Source organism: Poecile atricapillus, chromosome 2 (genome assembly GCF_030490865.1).
Source record: "Poecile atricapillus isolate bPoeAtr1 chromosome 2, bPoeAtr1.hap1, whole genome shotgun sequence".
NCBI lineage: Eukaryota > Metazoa > Chordata > Aves > Passeriformes > Paridae > Poecile > Poecile atricapillus.
Genome location: NC_081250.1, coordinates 130,040,449 through 130,061,855, shown reverse-complemented (window position 1 = coordinate 130,061,855; position 21,407 = coordinate 130,040,449). Strand labels below are relative to the sequence as shown.

The 21,407-nt window shown below is 36.8% G+C and overlaps 1 protein-coding gene across 1 annotated transcript in view; it reads right to left on the bottom strand.

Moving 5' to 3' along the window:
• Nucleotides 1-5,073: 5,073 nt before the first annotated feature.
• TMEM67 (transmembrane protein 67) overlaps nt 5,074-21,407 on the bottom strand; it is a 34,466-nt gene continuing 18,132 nt past the window's right edge. The window contains exons 12-28 of the mRNA XM_058833400.1: nt 20,893-21,049; nt 20,386-20,509; nt 19,448-19,553; nt 17,564-17,620; nt 17,370-17,468; nt 16,777-16,875; nt 16,355-16,441; nt 15,534-15,633; nt 15,293-15,432; nt 13,603-13,743; nt 13,056-13,136; nt 11,763-11,879; nt 10,445-10,561; nt 10,258-10,362; nt 9,794-9,896; nt 8,678-8,820; nt 5,074-8,253 (exon numbers count right to left, since the gene is read on the bottom strand). Coding sequence (XP_058689383.1) covers nt 8,173-8,253; nt 8,678-8,820; nt 9,794-9,896; nt 10,258-10,362; nt 10,445-10,561; nt 11,763-11,879; nt 13,056-13,136; nt 13,603-13,743; nt 15,293-15,432; nt 15,534-15,633; nt 16,355-16,441; nt 16,777-16,875; nt 17,370-17,468; nt 17,564-17,620; nt 19,448-19,553; nt 20,386-20,509; nt 20,893-21,049 — 1,857 coding nt within the window. The 3' untranslated portion in view covers nt 5,074-8,172. The remainder of the gene's footprint in view (nt 8,254-8,677; nt 8,821-9,793; nt 9,897-10,257; nt 10,363-10,444; nt 10,562-11,762; nt 11,880-13,055; nt 13,137-13,602; nt 13,744-15,292; nt 15,433-15,533; nt 15,634-16,354; nt 16,442-16,776; nt 16,876-17,369; nt 17,469-17,563; nt 17,621-19,447; nt 19,554-20,385; nt 20,510-20,892; nt 21,050-21,407) is intronic.

The window sequence follows — 21,407 nt, the reverse complement described above, 5'->3', positions numbered from 1 at the left end:
AGCGTGGCTACCCTGCTGTGAACCATTTGGTTTATTTGCACAGGTGGTTTGCAGGAAGAAAGTGCACTCTGGGGTTACCCAGACCCACTGCTGGGGGCCCTACAAGACATTTCTCTCTACTCCCCACCTTGCTGATTGCTCCAATCTTCCCACAGAGTTTAATTTGGTGCATATAGCCTTCTGTACCATGTATCTCCTGCACTTTTGTCATATGGAAAAGCTGGAGGATGGCAACTTCCTGGGCTGTAGGCACTTTTCTCAAGAAATGCCTTTCTCAAGTATTTGCTGGGAAAAGGAATCTGGTAATTCTTGGCTAAGGTCTGGATACAAAACCATGTGAGAAGGTGTCATCACTGGGTGATTGCTGCACTGGCTTGGGACCTTCCCTGTAGTTCCAGCTTGCCCCTGTTGGGTGTGTGGGTTGCTGGCAGCCAGGAGTGGGGTAATACTGTGTGTTCAGCATTCACATTTACTGCACGTTCTCCTTGCACCAAAGAGGCAGCAGAGAAGGAGTACACAAGAATGGGCTGCGTTATATTTCTTGTTTAATGCCAAAACACAGCTGAAAGAGCTCGTGATCCTGGGCTGGTGCTGCACTTTGGTGTCTCTGGGCAAAACTGAGACCTGCCGCCCCAGGCACCTCCTTCCCAGGCCTGGTTCCTCCACTTTTTCCTCCCCTCACAGGACAGCAAACCCTGCCAGGGTTCCTTGCTCACCAACAACCCTCTGAGCCAATTGCCCCGCTAGATCCATTTCAGTGCCACTGCCCAGGTAGTATCAGGGACTGAGGCTTGTTCCCAGCTGTGAGCTGCTTTCCAGAGTTTATTTCCAAGCATCCACAGAGCTGGCTCCTTGCAGATGTGTATTACGTGGTCCTTGAGCCGAGAGACTGACAAGGGGTGTGAAGAGCAGCCAGGATTTTACTCTACTGCATGGACAGAGGCAGAGAATGTGAAAACATCCACTTCCTCTAATTATACACTGTGGTTTCCAGTACAGCTTTTATAACTATGGATGGTGTGGCAATCACTGGCGGGAGCTGAAGCTTTCCAAATTCTCTAACTTTTGTCCTTACCTACTGCATCCATTTCAAGCTCTCCCAGGTAAAGCAGGAGACAGAACGAATTCCTCAGAGCAGATAAACTCCTTTCTGTTCTCCCATCTAAATACATTTAAATGTCTGCTTCTTAATTGCATCATAAAGAATCCCAGCCCTTCCCTGGCAATGATTTTAGAGAAGGAAGTGTTTCCCTTGATGACAAGGGATGGGGAATCAGTGTGACTGTGCCAGAGGAGCCAAGAGCCCTGAGTGGCCACCAAGGGAGGTTCCATTACCTCATGGTCTCTTCTGGCTTCATGTCTGCTGAGCATGGGCAATGAGTATTTCAAACGTCATCAAAGCATTTCTCTGAATTTATTCAGACTGTCAGAAATAAACCACTGGAGAGCATGCTAGATCTAAACAGCTAAAGAGATTGAGGAAATTGTGGTTTGCTCACAGTATGTGGGGCAAGGAAGCAAAACTTCCACAGTGACAGCAACCAGCCTTTCCTTACAACCTGTGTAGCAGGGGTGTCACAGCTGCACATCTGCAGCTGCAAACCAGACAGCATCGCTGTAGGATCCTGCTCTTCCTGTTGGCAGACAAGATGGTCCTGATCCACAGGTCTCAGACCCAGCACTTTCCCATCACCATGCTCACAAATCCCTGAGACTTACCACAGCATCTACAGCCTTCAAAGGAATTCAATTGTGTTGTCTTCCAAACGGCACTGTTTCTGCAATTGCAAAGATAGGGTGTCACCTAACAGAAATAATATGCAGTAAGATCAGTGTTAGCTACTAGTGAGCTGCAGCTGCCTGTGCAAGACAGGCAGCCATATACTCTCTCTTATTTTTTATTTTATTTATTTATTTATTTACTTACTTATTTATTTATAACTTTAATCATGTCTACACAGATGAATTTGTCAGGCTTTGCCTCCATCTTTATGAAAAGGTCTACCTCCATGTCCCTGTGGGTTTAGGATGATGTGGGGAGAACCCAGAGTCTCATCAAGTTCTGCACTGAGCTTTTGGGTGCCCTATGTCACAACACTCGCTGCATTGTAATCTCCACAGAAAGCAATCTGCATGTCCTGTCACGTAGTAATATTTTCCAGTGTTTTTAGAGAAAATAACTTGCACTACAAGGTACAGGAGGGTAATTTTGGTCTGTTCAACAGTGAAGCTCAGCTCTTAATATCCACACACATGAAAAAAGAGGAAAATACTGCAAATGGGAAATGCAGCCTTTTCCTTCCCTGTTTCAAACTGTCAAAAAACCAGAAACTAGTTTCTGACTGTATGCTTTTAGGAGAAATGAACACCTGAGGGGTCCCTCTCCCAACCTCATTGCTGCTCTGACCTTCCAGGATAGTGTGATAAATACCGAGCTTTCAGCACAGTTGTTATTAAACAAAGATTTCAGCTTAACTCCTGCAATCCCATTGACAATGTTTTTGGGGCTTGGCTCTCTGCAGGCCCAGGTGAGCCTCAATAGGAAGAGGTGAGGAGGAGGGCTGGTGCAGGTGGGGCAGCAGCCTGGGGATGTTTGCCAAAACCAGTGCCCAGATCCATCCTCCAAGAGGCTGTGGAGGGGGAATGCTGCCCCAACAGCTTCATGGACTGTGTAGAGGATTCAGGGGGAACTGTAGCACATGAAAGTGCACAATTTATTCATCCCAGATTGGCTGCCAGTTGCAGGACACGGATAGGAAGGGGACAGGAAGGGGAATCAGGCTCTGGGAGGTACTGAGCTGTTTGCTAGGGAGGTCAGTTGGTGCAACTCTTGTCCCAGAGATCAGGCAAAGCCAAAAGCAAATATCTCCATTCAACATTTGCAGGAAGAACTGGAGACTTATTTATTGTATGATTTGAAGGGGATTATTTTCCTGCAGCTGTAAACCAGGGTGAGAAGATTATGGCAACCATGGGGTTATAGGCCATTTTATCCATTCCCCTTTCCTTCATACTGCATGAGCCTTTCTGCTACCCTGACACACAGAGCTGTAAAATGGAAATTTGAAAATTCTGTAATAAAATGCACTTATGTAAAAAACCCAACCACTGAAATAAGCCATCTAGATCTCTCTTAATTGCTTCAGGTTTTCTAGGAATAACTTTAATGCTAACATAGCTTTAATGCTATGGCAAGTACATTTCCTTCTGTCTGCTCAGATTCAGCCTCTGGTTTGATTCCATGAACACCACGGATTGTGAGGAGATTGACAGGTGTTGGTTCAGCTTTCACAGGTTAACAAAAGAATAATTCTGAACATTCAAAGGGAATTTCTTCATGCCAGCTAATGCACTGCTGCCTCCTGACCTCTGCAGAGCCATTCCATATATGAGCTTTGGACATCAAATATTTCCTTCATTAACCCCGAGGGCTGCCTCACTTCTCCCCAGCTCCCCGGCTTGGAGCTACTCCTGCTGTGACTGAAGTCATGGGGGAAAACTAAAAGGGTGACAAGCCTCCAGTAGCATCAGTAGGTTGGTAAAGCAGTCTGGAACAGAGGGATACAGCTGGTCGGGCCTCTGGACCATCACGGTTTACTAAAGCTCTACCAGGGTAAAATGTAACTCAGCTTGCAGAGAGGCAAATGCATCTCCCATGGAGTTCCCTGGGGATTGTCCCAACAGGCTTCAGGATCCCCAGCCCAACATGTGGATCCATGTGCTTTCCACGGGCACTGGAGCCCAGACCTGCCCACACACCTGTGCCCATGGAGGCTGGCACAGCTCGGCCACCCTGCCTGCAGGACATCATCTACAACCCTCCTCCCTCTGGCAGCCACTGGTGGGCCAGCAAGGCCTGTGACTTTCTCACAGGGGTCATCTGTCTGCTGTGACATGGTAAGAGGCTGGGAAGGAAGGAAGGTAGTGTTCTGGGATGGAGATGGTATGTAGGCAATAGAAGAGGCAAAGCTGGAGGAAGCCAGTGCTCAAAGAGCAAGGGTTTTTTGAGGCGTCTTGGTTTCATTCCTTCTTTTAGACATACAAGGAATCTGGGACTTTAAAACTGACTTTTAAGACTATGTTTGGATTTTCATTCTTACCAAAGAACCTATGTTGCACCCCTGAGGCACACCTTGGCACACAGTGCTGCTCAGCTTGGCAGCATTCTGCTGAGGCCACATCTCTCCTCATTTGCCCAGGGAAGTGGAGAAAGGCAGCAGTTGCCCCGGTAGAGCCCGGGTGCCAGACCTGCAGGATCTGCATCTCAGTTTACAGTGATGGGGTGATGGAGGAGGTTATGTCAGGCACTGCCTGAAGGCAGTGGCTTGGGGCCCAGGAAAGTTGAACAGTGCTTTTAATTAGTGATAAGGTACAGGAGAAATGGGTGTGACTGGGTAGAGAAAAAAAGTTAGGGGAAAGTAGCTAATGTTGAGGGAGACTAGTTTTGAGAGGTTTGGTAGTTACCTCCTTCCACCATCCATTTACTTTCTTAAGAGTGTGTCACAGTGGTAATTTATCACTGTCCCCTTCACCCACTGCTCAAACACTCCTGCTGAGCCTGAAAACAAACCAAAACCCCTCGAGCTGGGCTTGGCATCACTGTGCTGCCCATGCTGCAGCTGATAGGAGGGTGGAAGCTGAGCACCCTGCCAGCCCCACTTTTCACCTCTGGCAGGGTTTACCTCAGTCACACACCTGCCCCTACCATTCCAATGAATGTTGTAGTAAAATGGCAAGTCCTCACCAGTACATGAAACCTGTAGATTTTAATATATTTTTGAAGTTACTGTACCTTGTCTGTATATACAAATTTTAATTGTTTGTAGAAATAATTTGTTTGGTAGCTAACTTGGCAAAAAATAACCATCTCAGTCCATTAGTTTTGGCTATCCAAAACCATTGTTGCACGGACTGCAAAACCGCTTTCTCACACTTGTTCTGACAGAGCTTCTCTAGACTGTAGAGCCAGCAGCAGCCCTACTCTCATGTGCATGAAAGAAGAAACATGTTGTAGGTTTGGGTCAACTCAATTAACGCGTGGAAAAAAAACCTGTCTCAAATCTTTGACCTTTTTTTTATTGAGAAACAGAGAAACATACAGGAGAGACTGAAAATACCATGTGGGCAAACAGAACATTTAGAAACCTGAAAGACACTCATCACATGAACAACACATTGTAGATGCGTATTAATTTAAAAAAAATAAAAACCATTAAGCTGGAAATACAATCACAAGGGATATTTCTTTCAAAAATATCAAGGTTGATATTTCCTGAACAAATCAAGGAATAGGGGAACGAAGCTCAGTCAACACGTTCCAAGTGTTCACTGAACAACAAGAGTGAAGAAGAGCTTCTATGAATTCCTGTAGCTTTTGACTCCTGTAATTATTTCCTAAATCATGTAGAGTGCCTATGTTAGCTATATTAACATTTTAGACAAATGATCTGGAAAAATAAAACAAAACAGAGTAGTGTGTACACTGAGGAGAAGGAGAGGGCCAAGTGACTGAACTGTTTTGACAGGATGTTTTTAGATTAATTTATCATTTATCTGTTAAGAGTTGCTTTTAGCAGTAGTTGCAAAATGCAAGATCATTAAAGCTTTCACGTGCCCTGTTGTGCAGGAGACAATTAAAGGCATACCTAAAGCAAACTCAAAAGCAGGAATTTTGTGTGGAGAGGTGTACCTGGTTAGCAGAAGCATTGAGAACAAGGTACAGAGTGAGAGCTCACGTGCTGAAATGTCTCCATTTCTGCTGGTACTGAACTGATAAATACCAAACTAATTAACTCCACACGTCTACAGATGACACAACCACATCTTCATTCCGCTTTCAGACATTCTCTGATTCACCCAAGTCTAGTTAGTTTAGTTATTCTGGCTGTAGCTGGTCATAAATCTGACCAGCTGGTGGTGTGGTTCTGTCCCCTGGAAAAACTTTATGATCACGAACACATCACCAGAATTCAGAGAGAACAAGCCTGTGCCTGTGACAATTGACAGTAATGCACAGCTCTATTCACAGTTCTACTGGTCTAAAGACCAGTATTAGGGCACTTCACCAGGGTCACCCTCACTCATTAATGGACTACAGCAACTCCCTACACCCCTTCAGTCACATCTGTTAGCTTGGGTAAATATGGTCACATGACAAAGATTTTATTTCCTCTCATGCACTGACTTTGCAGTAGAACTTGTAAGGACTTAAGTTTAGTTCAGATTTGCAAAGACACCCACCAAAGAAATAAATGGACACCAGGTGAGGCTCTTTGCCTTGTGAATGTCCTGTTGCAGACTTTTTCAGATGGCTCCTTAGCTTAGTTTTGGCTCTTGGTAGATCACTGACAAGAAACCTCACAACTAATGAGGTCATACAGTCATGGTTCCCAGTGAAAATAAAATTTTTGGCTGTTTAAATAGATCCAGAACCTAATGGACACTTTAATTACTACATGCATCCTAAGTGCAGCAACCTTAATTTTATTTATCCTGAACACTTCACTCCATTAGAAATTTTGTGTGCACACCTTTTCTGAGGCATAGTATGCACTAACAAACTAAGAATTGTGTCCATAACCAGACAGAAGCAAGGAAAGCATGAAATGGAAATGGCCATGCTAAACTGCACATTAATAAATGGATGTCCCACTGCAAATCAACTTTTCAGTTATCTCTCTGGTCACAGCCTTACTGGCAGGCACATTTTATCACTCAATACAACTGTATTGGACTAGCAACTGACACAGGCTTTGCAACACCAAAAGCAAATGCAGTGGAGCAATAGTGATTGTGAGATTTATGTCCATGTTATTCTCAGTTTAGTATGATACGACAGGGTACCGACATGAGAACATGTTCCTCTTTATGAAGCCAAAAACCATCTGAAATGCAATGCTGCTTCAACTCAGACAAGCATGTCTGCACTGGAAATCTGCTAATTCAACGAATCATGTCCTCAGTCTCTGTTTCAGAATAAACATGAGATGATGTTAACTGATATTTTCCTGGTATTTTTGCTCATCAGAGTCCCTTATTGAATCATCTAAAGATAAGTAAGAGCTACAAAGCCAGCAAACACTATTCATATTTAACCATTTGCTGAAAAAACATTAAGTATAAAAAGGCAGAGAGACTTTTCAGTGATAAAAATTGGAGGTAGACACCTCAGTTTAAGGTGATTTGAAGGCCATTCACAAACTCTTGGCACTTGAGTAATTATTAACTTGTCTAAATTCCAAAAATATGATCATGGTAAAATGATTATGGTCTCTGTTATATCTAAAGATAATAAAATCTGAAATTAAGAGACCATGAGCACCTGTGAAAACAATTCTAAAAAGACTTTAAAAAATTGCTTCCATTTCAGTTGTGTGGAAAAAGTGGACAGAATAATTACTGTTGTTTCCCTGAATATCTTGCATCACAAGATAGAAGATCAAGAAGAAATTCCAAATATTGATGACCATCTCCTTTGCTGTATCATAGCCTCTTTCTCTACATTACTGTAACACCACTGTACCTCAAATACATGTTTGGGATGTCATGTGTAGGCCACACATGAGAGAAACAATTATAAACTCCAACAGAAGAGACAGAATTATACAGTACTGTACGACACAAGACAGAAATGTTAAAATTTCAAGTGGGATACACTGCAAATAAGTGATTTTTAAAAATTCCCCCTGAAGTACTAACTTAATTAAGAAAAAATCTTGTGCTGTGTAAAACTCGACATGTATTTGCTAAACATAACACCTCAAAATAACTTAAAAAAACCAACAAGATTTAAGGTATTTTCAGAGAATTTCAGAGCTGGCAACCTCTCCTGTCAATCAGATGCTCAAATTGTTGCCTCAAAGTCAGTGGTCCATATTTTATCAAAAGCCATAAAATAATTTTTATCTTATTCTAACAATAGTAAGTTTACTTCTGTCTTATTTGCATGTACCTTTCTTTTTAAAGGCCTATTTTTTTTACAATTTAAAAAAAAATCCCTATAAATACAGAAAAATAAATCTTAATAGCACACAATATAAAAAATGACAAGTTTCAAACCCATTACATTGTTATTGTTGAAAAGCGCACTACAATTAATATGCAGGTCAGAGACCCTTCGATCATGCTCGTATTTTCCATGATTAAATCCTTAACAGTTTTTCATCTTCTCAATTAAATGAGAAATCTTTGATCCACCAAGGTTTTGGATGCCAAATTCTTCTGCCCAAGTGTATTACGAATAAACCTAAATATCTAGAAACATTTTAGAAAACATGTATTAATGAAGAAATAATTACACTAGTATGTATCTAACGTAAAATAGTAACATCAGATTATTTTAAAATTGCAAATAATATTAATTAGATGCTTAATTTCCTTTAGCATTTTTAAAACATTTTCCACTACCTTTCCACCCTAAATTATGATAGAATTACGTGAGATTAATTTCAACAGATATCTATGTTTTCTGTTTAAAATTATTTGTAACCTTTTCATTCAGGATCACCATGTGAACAAAATTAATTTCTCACAAGTTTATTTGACAAAATAAATAAAACTATTTTATAAGGTCTCAATATAATCTTCTCTCACTGCATTTATTATCTAGTTAACTATTTAAACTCCCATACTGACTCCAATTTAAAAAATATTACTTTGTTCTTAAATTGAAATTTACCTCTTGTTGTAGGTATGTTAGAATTGCTGCTAAAACAAAACTTTGGGAAGCTAAATCCACAACCGAGAAAAACAGGATATCAAAGATGAGAAGTGTTGTTTCATTGCCATAATAGAGTACATCACTGAAAGAGTGTCCTTCATCTATGGAAAGAGAACATTTTTTAAAAAATTAGTGTTTCTGTGAGTTGCAAGTTTGTGGAGTTCATCAGTCCGTTCTCAGGAAGCTGGTGAAAGAAAGGAAAATCAGAGATAGAGCAATTTATGACATTCTGTGGCAACACAGAGATAGTCCTGCCATTCTGTTGAAAAATAACACAAACTTCACTTAGAAAATGGCATCACACTGATGAACACAGTGTCACACACAACTCTATTTATTCCTGAGATCTCAATCAGATTATTTTAAAAAGTTGTTTTAAATGAAGAAGCAGCTATAACTTCCTTGTCACTGAAATTTTTTGTAACTATCAGCTCTGGCCCCAACTCAACAAAATCATAAAATCATATGCTTAATGCCTTATTTAGGAGGAGGTTCAGATCTTAGCATTATTTTTGTTTAATGGTTCCCCAGAAAACAGGTCTTTTAAGGTGAAAGTACCTTTTTCATAGCCAAAGTACTCTAGACCATTTATCTACTTTATCAAAAAGCACCACTTCTATAAGAGAAAAGAATATGTAAACAATTGCAGGCAACATATTCTTTTCCCACTTCCTACTTTTTCAAAAAATGTCCAGTACAAGTTTCATTAGAAACAGTGTATTTTCATTATAAATTGTGTATTTCAGTGCCATGAAACCCTGACTTGTATAGAAACTTCTGCGAACCATAGCAGACTATCAAACTATTTCTATCAAAGTTTATGATTATGAATTTCATAAACATGTGGACATCTGTTACTTTCAGCTGCTTTAAATAAAAGACATCACAGTCAAATGAAAAATTATAAACAGGATTTCTGTAACCTAAAGAACTTCTCTTAAATACTTCCCTCACAAGCAGTCATTCAATGATCCGTCCTGCTGTAAAGTCCATTTTAGATTGTAAATCCTGGGAAAGAAAACTACACAGAAACCAGGATACTTAAAATAGTACAAATGCCACACATCTTTTTACCATTATAAAAAATACTTTTCTCTATTGGTTCCATGAACTCCATGCCAAGGATTCGTTCAAGCAGCAATTTATCTTTAACAATATAATCCGTTTCTTTATGAACCTGCAAGAAAAAGAAAAACAACACCACTTGTTTTATGATTTCAAACCTGATACAAAGTGAAGTACAGCTACTTACACCTTTATTAATGAAACAAAAACCACTGGTCTATTCCAAGACAAAAGTAAGTACATAACAAAAAAGGATTTGTCATTTTTAAGTGCAGTCTGCACTGCTGGACAGCACTGCAATTGTTTTGGTGTTTTGGTTTTTTTGAATGAAGCACTGTTCTGGATGCCATAAAATCTTTAACAACAAATCTTGAAGCACATATGCTTAAAGAGGAATTACAGTCCTTTAGATTTACAATTTTTAGTTTGTACTTAGAATATTTTCCTCAATATAGTAATGTCAATATACATACATGATCAATAAAAGAACTGAGAAATTTGTTCATGGCGTTGTAGGCCCTTGTGCTTTGTTCAAAAGTATTTGCAGACGAGTCCAAAAGCCTGGCAGGACCACGTTTCTGAAATATAACAAGACCAAGACTTTAACAGAAAAATTTCATATTTTAAATAACATTTAAAGAATAACAATATCTCACTTACTCTTGTTAAGGTTTCATGAATCCAGTCATAGTGCAGTCGCATTTTTCTTGAAATGGAAATCTGAAATGTCTGGCCATCTGTGTTTGGTAACAAACCTCTCTGACTACACAGATTTTCCTATACAATTAAAGCAATTGTAAATTAACATTATTAATGTCATTCATAGACCCAAAAATAGTCAAAAGCTTTTAATTTCCTCTCTTTCATATATAGATAATAGTTAATATCTCTAAATATTTGAATTCACTGCACTCTTGTTCTATTGCAGCAAGATTTCCTTAGGACATGAAATCCTGACCCCTGCTGTCACAAAGTCATATTTCTCTTTTCACCTGTGGTTCAATACCTTCCAATAATACATATTCTGATATTTATTCTGAAGACCTTTTGTTTAGGTCTATCATTTTTTCTATACTTGTCTCACTTTTTTTTCTGTTTCTTTGTTTTGGATTCTTGACTTTTTCTGTATGTTCTTCAGGTCACATTTAATAAATCTCAGAAACCCCAAGAAAATAAAAAATTTGACATCTTCATGAAGAAACCCCCCTGTTTTTTCCCAAAATTAGATTAAAGTAAGCAATTAAGAAAAAAAAATTGTAGGAACACTTAAGTCAAAAACATTATCAATAAGATTCCTCTGTATTTCAGTGTTTGAGATTTAATTTTCACATGGTTATATTTTTTTCTGTCCACTAAACATTGAAATAGTAGTATCCTTATTTAAGGTACTTTCTTCGTTGTCCCTAAAAAGATACAAGATATCATGAAATTTAATGCAGTCTATGATCTTGTATTAGACATTTTGTATTTGCCTGATCTTGCAGCAAAGATAAAACATATGTCAAACTAGAAAAAATACTTATGCAAATTAATGTCTATAAAGAATGAGTTGTATCACCATAGCAGAAGAGATGGAATAATAGAATTGATTTGCAGATTGCAAGTTTCTGTATTAGTATTTCAGATCTGTCTCTTTACTAAAGCTTTTTGGTATGCACCTTTTTGAATGTGGCTATGACCTTATGAAAAGCTTAAATATTTAAAAGAAGGTTCTGAAATACATAAAAAACTTTTTCGAGAAACAGGAATTTTATATCCTTCAAATGTGAAGAAGTAACAAGATGAAATAGTGAAGAAAAAAGAAGATGAAGAGCTAGTTAAAAGAACTACTGAGTCATATATTTACATACTAACAGCTTCTATCTTTAAGTAACATGGTTCAATGTAGCGCGCAATTGCAGATCCATAATGCAAAGGTGTGTGGTCTTTATATAAAATAAACAATAGAGCAGGTGTAAACTTGAATACTTTTACTTACTGCTTCTCTCTTCAGGTTCATATTCATTTCTTCCATATTGGTATCTGCATGTCCATGCACTGAGCGACCATGGATATAATAACCAAAGCAGTTGTGTGACAAGAGAAACACTGAAATCTAAGAGATGGGGGAAGAGAGAACACTTTAATCAACAATTATCCTTTTATTTTTGATCTTCTGAATTCATACTGAAGATCAGTCAAACCAGTGAGCCCTGCTACAAATACAAAGTAGGCAAGTACAGAAAAAATATGTGAGAAAAATATTTAGCAACTCTTTTACTAATTAGTTTTATCTATATGTAACTAGAAACACATACTAGCTTCAAGTTTAGTTTATCAACAGCAAGGAAGTGCTGCTGCTTAATTCCACAGAGTCAAGAAATTAAAGCTATTAGATTTTATTTTTATTCAAAGGTTATTTCTGTGCTAATACAGCGTAATACATATGCATGATTCCAGCTGAACTCCTAGAAGACTGTATTTAACAGAACTTCATTTAGTATGATACAATGCTTATCTATGACATAAACTCCAAAACTCATTCTTTTCTACAACCCAGGTTCTACATGGGTGTTTCATAGAAGAGCAATAACCACAGCTGGGAAGATTGATAAAAGAGGTAAATTGGTATTTTTAAGAAGTTCTGGACAAATGAGGTAATCCAATCTGTTCTGACTGCACTCTTCTTTCGTTAAAAGGGAATTCTTGCGGTACAAAGCTTCAAAACCCATATGTAAAGAAGAGACAGTTCAGATGTGTGTAAGAGAAAATGCATCTAAAAGGTGGTAACTGTTAAGGGGGACAAAATGAAGTTCTGCAGTTGAGGGACAAGCACAAGACAGGAGCAGAAACTGGACATATACTGTATTAAATAAAACCAAGACAACTTTCAAGTCAGAAGGACTAAAACACAAACCAGTATACAGAATGACAGTAAATGGTTCCACACCTAATTTATAGGTGTTATAGGTTATAACTTGTGATTTTTGAATTCTGTATCAGCACATGCAACCAATTTAAACTAAAAACAAGAAAAACAACCAAAAAACCTAAAAAATTCAGATGTCTAAAAGAACATTGATACCTCTGCTTCTGAAGTATTTTTCCACTAAAAGTTTAACTGAAATCTTGCAGGGTTCTCCAGTAAAATGAGCTGAAGGAAACATCAGCTTTGGCTGATGTTAGCTAGTAATCTAAATTAAATGAATAAATATTATTCAATATTCTTAAAACTATCTTATATACTATTCTATTTAAAATGCCACTGCAAATGAGAGAAAGAAATACTTACATTGCTCACACAACATAAATCAACAAATTGGCTTATCTTATCTTCAACAAATCTTTCATAAATCACAGCAAAAAATATAACCTGAAATAAATCAACCAAATTTTCTTTTATTAGTTCATCATATTTGATATTATTAAGCAATGAATTTCACCACTTAACACCCACCATTAACAGATTTCTGTAGTGGCCACCATTGCACTGGACTTAATGAAACAGGATTGACATACTACTTCCTCTAATAAGTAAAGTTGTAGTAAATCTGCTTTTTATTTTGAACTTGTCAGATGCTTCAAAGTTGTTTAAAATAAAACAGTGTACTTTCATAAATTCACACCTTTGAGAGGATTAAAATTCTCATTCCAAAGTCAGATATCTCATATCTCAGAAGATTAATTTTGAGTCCCAAAGGTGTACTATGCTAAAGCAACTAAACAGTTAAGAACATATCCCATGCTATGATAAGCAGTTTAGACAGTCTAGTGATTTATTCTAACTTCCAAGAACCAGCCTGAAAATGATAACTCAGGATGTCACTTGTTTTACATACCTGTAGGATGGCAATGGCTACCCAGAGTGCAGCAGACACGCCAAATCTTAAAATACGGCTCCAAGGAGCTACGTAGCTCTCACTGCTTCTTGTAAGACTGGAAGAAGCATCCATTAAAGCCAGGTTTGAAAATCCCACCACCTGAAGAGATAAGAAGGTCAATATAACAACAGGTGAGAATGAATAGTATTAATTAGGATCCTGTTGTTTCCATCGTAAGAGGAAGTAAGAAAAAATAATGAAAAATGGACCTGGGAATAGTAGCCTGTTCACTATGATGGAACTCAAGTGTGTGATCCAGTGTTGGTACTGAGAAACATAATTAAAACATAACCTGTACATATATGGGTTGATACATAAATGAAAAACATGCAGCTAAATCTCACAAAAAGTCAATATTGGCTTTTACTGAAAAACTCCAAAAGATTCTACTGCTGTACTGCATAAGGATATAACTTCTGCCAAATTTCAGCTCTTTGGTCCTATATATTCCAGTGTTAAAAGCAAATTTTAATGTGTTTTGCAACTCTTACAAGACTGATTTCTTTTGTTTTTATTGAATAGATATATATTTTCCTCCACCATCTGTACTGCTGAATCTATTTTAAACAAAAAAATCTAGAAAGAGCTCCAAAATAAAAAAAATAATAGGAACACTATGTATTGAAACACTTAAGACGTGAAAAATTAATGAAAATCTTTCAGAACAGAAGTTTCACCAATATATTCTTGTGGTGTGTTGACCATTTCCTCATATCCTAGTGCTTGTTACTTGGGAGAAGAGACACCCACCTCACTGCACCCTCCTTTCAGGTAGCTGCAGAGTGCAGAAGAATAGGTGCTTTCTTTTCTCCCTGTCTTGTAACATTGCACCTAAGTTGGTCCTGGACTGTATTTACCAACAGCAAAAATGCTCACATAGTGAAGGAAGAAAGTTTCAGGACTTTCATTATTTAATTTAAAGGAAAAAATTAAAAAGGACTATAGAATTGAATGAAAGTATTAAAATAGGTATAAGAACCTCACAAAAGAACTATATGGTTCACAGTTTAAGAATACTTCCCAAAATAGAAAAAATTACTAAACTACAAAAGAAACAAGCCCAACTATTTTTTAAAAGCTAAAGCACAGTTTCTCAGTTATCCAGAAGCTGTAACTGAGGGCATACTGCCATCAGAAACAGAACTGGCACATTTTATTTCCTGCACTATAAAAGGGTGCTGCAGCAAATTAGCAGGAGGGAAGCTCAGTTCAGACAAATATGAAATCAGAAATAAAGCTGTAGACTGTGGCAGGAGGGTGCTAGTAGGCAAATAAAAATCAAGTGTGTACACAGATTTATCAGTCTCTCAAGCCCTTTAAGGTAACTCATTACCTTAAAAAAACCCCAAATAAAACAAACAAAGATCTCTAAGGTAATTAAAGGTTGGATTTTTTTTAAGTCTTCCTTAATGAAATATTGCAGTGACCTATACATACAAATTTTAAAATTATTATTTTAATAATTTAAATAATTGTTTTACTATGTTACATGATTTAAAGTGAATTTAAAGGTGGTTCACTATTACCACACAGAATGCAAGAATTAAACATCAGACCCTTATGTTACACTCTGATTGTGAATTATAAATGATAATAATAATAATTATAATAATAATAATAGCAACAATAATAATAATAGTAGTACTACCTCCAGAAAAAAAAGAACTGCAAGCACTTGAAAGAGTGGATTTATTTTCCTCACTGTCTGAATTTCATTCCATTCATTTGCTATAAAGTATGTCCTCCATATGCTCACAGGTGCAGCAGCACTTTTAATAACACCTTCACCTAAAAAGAATACATACAGTTAAGGTCTAAAATTTAATATCTGAGAGTAATATCTGAATTTCACCAAAGCTGCGTATACAAATTAACATAGTTTGAATTACCTTCAACTGCTTTAAGAACTTTGCCCTTAGGTCTTTCCCAGTCAATAAAGAAAATATCAATAGCAAGTTGTGAAACCAGCAAGTGTAAAAACTGCAGAGCCTAAGAGAGAAAAGCAAGGACAGAAACAGCATATACACGAAGATGGAGGAATAGTCATTGAATGGATTATTCATTAAACATAACAAGCAATATCTTGATTTTTTGTAACTTTATTACCAACTTTTGATAATTTTTTGTTTGTTTAAAAGCTTGAAATAATGGTAAGTCATGTGATGATGTCCAAAATTATGAAGAAAATACAGCAAAGTAACAAATTAAAAAACCTGACTGTTTCCCCATGACATACTAACCTGCACTATGAATTCCAATTCAATATAATACCCACTGTTTATACAATATTTGTATGTGCCATGAAGACAGAACAGTGAACTCAGAATTCTACATATTTGAACATAATTACTTGGATCTGTCTTCTTTCTAATCAGAAACTCACAGCACTTACATTCTGCTTTAAGTGGAAGTACTTGCTTTCTTGATATGATGCTATTTTATTTGGGTTTTTTTATACCTTTATCCTTGAAAGAATGATTATTCAGTCTTTCTTTTGTGACCTTCTTGAGACATTTATTTTCTTATAAAGACTCCACAAAATTAATTTCTATGGAAAAAAATTACTTAATTCTTAGAAGAACACAACTATTAGGACACAACATCTACACACTAATAACTAGTAACTGTAGAAGATATTTAAAAACCAGCTTACTGAAAACATATAGAAGTATGCTGACATGTATTTTATGGTGAGAAAAAAATTATTTACCTTTAAGCTAAATGCACATGCTACATATGTAACAAAATCTTCTTCTTGAGATGGAAGAGGTAAAAGGACAGATACAAACTGCTGAGCCTATAATCGAGAAGTTACATTGAAACAGTACACCTGGCATACATGATAACATAATAAATGCTTAAGTGTGAATAAACTTTTCAAGAAAAAGATCAATGAATATGTAAAATATTTTAAGTGACTATTAAGCAGACTGCAAGTAAAAAAAATCCTAAGAAAAAGAAACAGGTGAACACAAAATTTAAGCACACAAACCAGAATATTATATAGAACTTGCCTCAACAGTCTGACAAGAAAAGAAAAAAAAAAAGAAGAAAAAAGAAAATTAATGTCCATGTAAAAATATATTTAATATCACTAGGTTTTCATACATCCAGATCTGGAAAAACACTTACTTTGAAGAATACAAGCCAGTAAATCCCTGTGCCCACTGTGACGATAAAGAAAACGTTGGCAAGGTCTCCAGCATAGAACAGTAAGAACCTGAAAACTGTCTGCAATTATGAAAACATGCTGTAGACATCTGTAAAGCTAATAAGTAATGCATATGTTCATAATGCATTCATATAAAATGTTATGTGGCTCACATAAGAAACTCTAGTACTGAAAAATAGCCCTGAACAAAAACTTTCCACTGTGGTTATATATTTATAGTGTATTCACTGGCTGAAACTCCTGCATGCTGGTCTTTGTTCAAAGAATTAATCTGAAAACCAAGTCCACTCAACTGATCAGAATAGCCCTGTAAATGCCTTTATTTTCAGAGCAGCATTTCCCAAATGACAATATCAGAACCAAAAAGAATGCAAAAAACCTATGTCCTCAAGTTAGCCTCACTCTGTGGCTACACTCACAGTTCTATGCAGCTAGGCTAGAAATTATTTCAGTTACCTTAAGAAAATGAATTGTTATAATCACAGGGAATACAGCAAAGGTGCCCTTAAAGACAGGAAGAGCTATCCCATTTCAGTTTGCCAGCTGTTCATACCTGCAAGTCAATTATAGAGCTTCCTGTCCGCCTCTTCCATCCTGCCGTCTTGAGAAGAGACCATAACACTGCCAGTCCACCCAACACACCCAGTGCGATCTGAAAATAACGAAAAATCATTTGCAGATATTTTTAAAACACAAAAAATATAAGTAAATAATTACATCAACATATTAAGGGGAATTATAACTTACATCAGTCTGAATCTGAGCCTCTGATTGATTCATCTCATAGCTGACTGCGAAAGAAACCTGAATATTAAAATACAGAAAGTAAACATACATAGAAATTCTGAAATGCTACAACCGTTACAGACAGTGGTAGTTTTCAGTTTTAGCTGGTGGGAATTCCCATCTAGGGCTAGTATACAAGTACCAGATACATTTTTTTTACTGCATATGACCTGGTGTGCTCTGGTGCCAGGCTCAGTACCAGCATGTACTATGCTACCCTTACTGCAGAATTTACCAGCAGCAATGCTGGGGATGGGTGCCTGCTATCTGCAGGTTACCAGCTATACCTATTTGTAATTCTTTCAAACAAGCATGATTTTTTTCCTCCTGAAAGGAGTCACTGAATGTTTGATACTTTCCTTTTTATCTGCGATTAAAGGTAACCTTTATGTACTATACCAACATGCAAAATCACATGGGAAGCTTGCACAGCGCAGATACTGGGTTTTTTTCAGCTTGAATGAAATAAAAACTGTCATGCAGCATCAAAATTGTTCCCTCTAGCTTAAATTTAACCTAAGACCTCTTTTGACTTTGGTCTGAAAGATCTGTACATGGGAGAGAAAATGTTTGGCTTGGTTTTATAATATTATGGCCTGAGTCTTTGTCACTGCACAGGTAAATTTAACAGAAGCATGATAAGAAATAGCATTTTTAATTAAGTTTAAAGAAGTATCACCCCCCTCCCAAAACATTCCCTCCTTCCCTACACCTCGTATTCCCCTAACATTTGTTCCTGTTAGAGCTCCTTTTATCACTGCACTTGGATTTAAGTCTAAATATCCTCAGTTACTACAAGCTCAGTTTACAGAAACTGGAAACAAAATTCAATGTATCTTTTTAGTTGCAAAAAATTTGTTAAATGCAACAAGACATCCAAAACTGGCAATACCTAAATAGAACTCACATTGATCTAAGGATGAAATAATATGACAGAAAATTGAGGAACTGAAAACAATTGTTCCTAGCATTACTATTTGAATTAATTACTTTCCAGATAACAGTGCCATCTCAGTGGTAAAATATAGATATCACTTAGGCAGGAAAGAAATGTCTTGATTTTTCTATCTTTCTAATTCTCTTGCTTTCATGCAACTAATATGGAACTTAAGGAATGCTTCTAGCACCACAGATTTCTTCTAACCAGCTGTCTATTTGTACTGGAACTCTGAACAATTGAAGGCTGACAAGCAGAAAATGCTATATGAATGTTTTTTTAAATAAATATTAATTTTTTTGATTCTACCATCCTAAGATTAACATTTTTACTTTTTTATGCAGTGTGATCTAACACACAAGACAGAAGAATGGGACATCAGAGCTGTTACCATGAAGGCAGGCAAAAGGGCAAGTAGGAAATGCCCCTTCTGCATCTGTCACAGCAGAATTTGGTGGTATTCAGTACAGAAAGATGAAACACTAAAAGACGTTTTATGTTTTAAATATATTACCAATATTTTAACTTAAACTACAGGCAACCTGAAATGTCTGTGTCACAGCAACCTCCTCTTAATGCATTGTTCTAAATGAAAGCACTAATTCCTTGCTTACAGTGCTGCATAGAGTCCATTATCTGTTATCTTATGTGAGTATAATTTTATTTGAACTGTAGCCTAATTTAGCATTACAAAATCAACTTCAAATTTTAAGTGTTCTAAAAAAGAATGAAGATAAATTGAAAAGAAAATACTTTTAACTGATTTGTTTTAAAAGGCTTTAGTGAAAACTTGTAACTTTAAAACTGATCAGAACTAGAAACTGTTTATTAGATTTTTATAACCCACTACCAAAAACCAGAATTCCAGTAGAACTAAAAGTATAATTAAGTTAGCACAAAGATCTTACCATCACACTCTGGGTTTCAGGCTTTTGGATAAGCACATCTGTGTAAGCAACAGTAATTAGAGGAGGGTAGATAGTTCCTCTCTGTGTATGGGATACCAGGCGAATACTGCAGAAATAGAGAGTATGATTTTTAATACAAAAAAAAAACCCCACGGATGAGTGCTTGGAAAGCAATCATTGAAACCTGTACTTAAAAGAAATTACTAAATGAACAGAACAACCTGATCAATAAAACGTGAATTTCTAACCCAGTGACATAGCACTTCACATTTTAAAAGCAACTGGAGTGTACAAAGGCTTGTACAGAAATACATATAAAAAAACTTGTGAGAAAACACCTGAATCAATCTTTACCTGTCTGCATCTTACAGGACATCACATAAAGAAGGAGAAGAAAAGTTTCTTCCAAAATATATTCCAGCTGAAATGAGCAATCAGTAATGGCTCTAACAGGCAGTCTCACAATTTTAGTTAAATGACTACAAGCCTATTCTGGATTGTATAACAGAACAGGTAATGCGTTGCAAACATACTGCAAAAAATAATATGGAGTATGAAATAAGATCCTTATATAGTCAGCAACACAAACATTGAAAAAGAATTAACAGAGGAGTTTTTAGGTCTTTCCAGACAACACCTGCTTCTAAAAGGTGACTAAATACATGCTAACTTACATTAGGCAAACATGGTCTGATCCTTGTACCTGGAAGGGAATCATGGTGATTTAAATTCCCACAAGTCAGTATTGTTTTCTTTCACTCATCAGAACAACCTATGTAAATTCATGCCATTTCCAAGTATGCAATGGAAAAAGCAGCACATATTACATATTAGATATATTAGAAGATACATAACAAAACAACTTTAAGACAATAAAATGCAGACTGTACAACACTGTTTTTATTTTCTATATACTATATATTGTATGAGTTAATCACCTTATTGTTATTTTGCTAGCAATCCGAACTACACTTGGTGGTTTTTCCAAGTCATTCTCTTTTCCACTAAGTGCGTCCACCAAAAAAAATCGACGGGTCAAAAGCCAGTTGTTCATATTACTGCCTAGGAGAAAACATGATGGTTTCATACACACATTATTCAATGCACAAAAAGAATGAAATGTATTAGAAACAACATATAAAATTGTATAACACATAGTAACTGCTGAGGATATAAAATTGTTTATTTTCAATTTATACAAATATATAATGAAATGAGATTATTTTATTTGTGCATATTACTGATTAGAATGGTGTATGCAACCAAAGCTTGCGCCTAAACTATAAGAACATGACCACAAATACTAAATTTTTAGAATAGAAACAAGTTGTGGTGTGTTGTGGTATCTTTAAACACAACATAGTAACAGTAATTAATGTAGATTATTTCTATTTAAAGTTTTCAGATTGTTAAAATTCATAGAGATGTTACTATCACCATCTTACCTTGATTAACAAGCTTTTCATTGTATTGAAGATTCAAATTTAAAACTGGCACGGCCCAAAGATGTTGCTGTCCATTGCCATCATTATATTCAAGGAACAAGTCATAAAAGACTGGATTAGCAAAATCCAATAAAATCTTAGAAACTGAAATTTTGCACTACAAGAAAAAGAAGTGAAAATACAAAGATCACTTTAACCATTTAGTTATTTTGTCAAGCTGTGGATTCCTTCCCTACAAAATTATTGTATTGTGGAATCCCACTTCTTCACAAAAGAGAGAATCATAGAAGCATCAAGGTCCTGCACTGAGCCTCCTTTTCTCCAGGCTAAACACTCTCAGCTCCCTCAGCTGCTCCTCACAGGACTTGTGCTCCAGACTCCTCACCAGCTCTGTTGCCCTTCTCTCCATGCCCCAGCATCTCAATGTCCTTTTTAAGTGAGAGGCCCAGAACTGGACACAGCACTCGAGGTGTGGCCTCAGCAGTGCCAGTACAGGGGGACAATCCCTGCCCTGC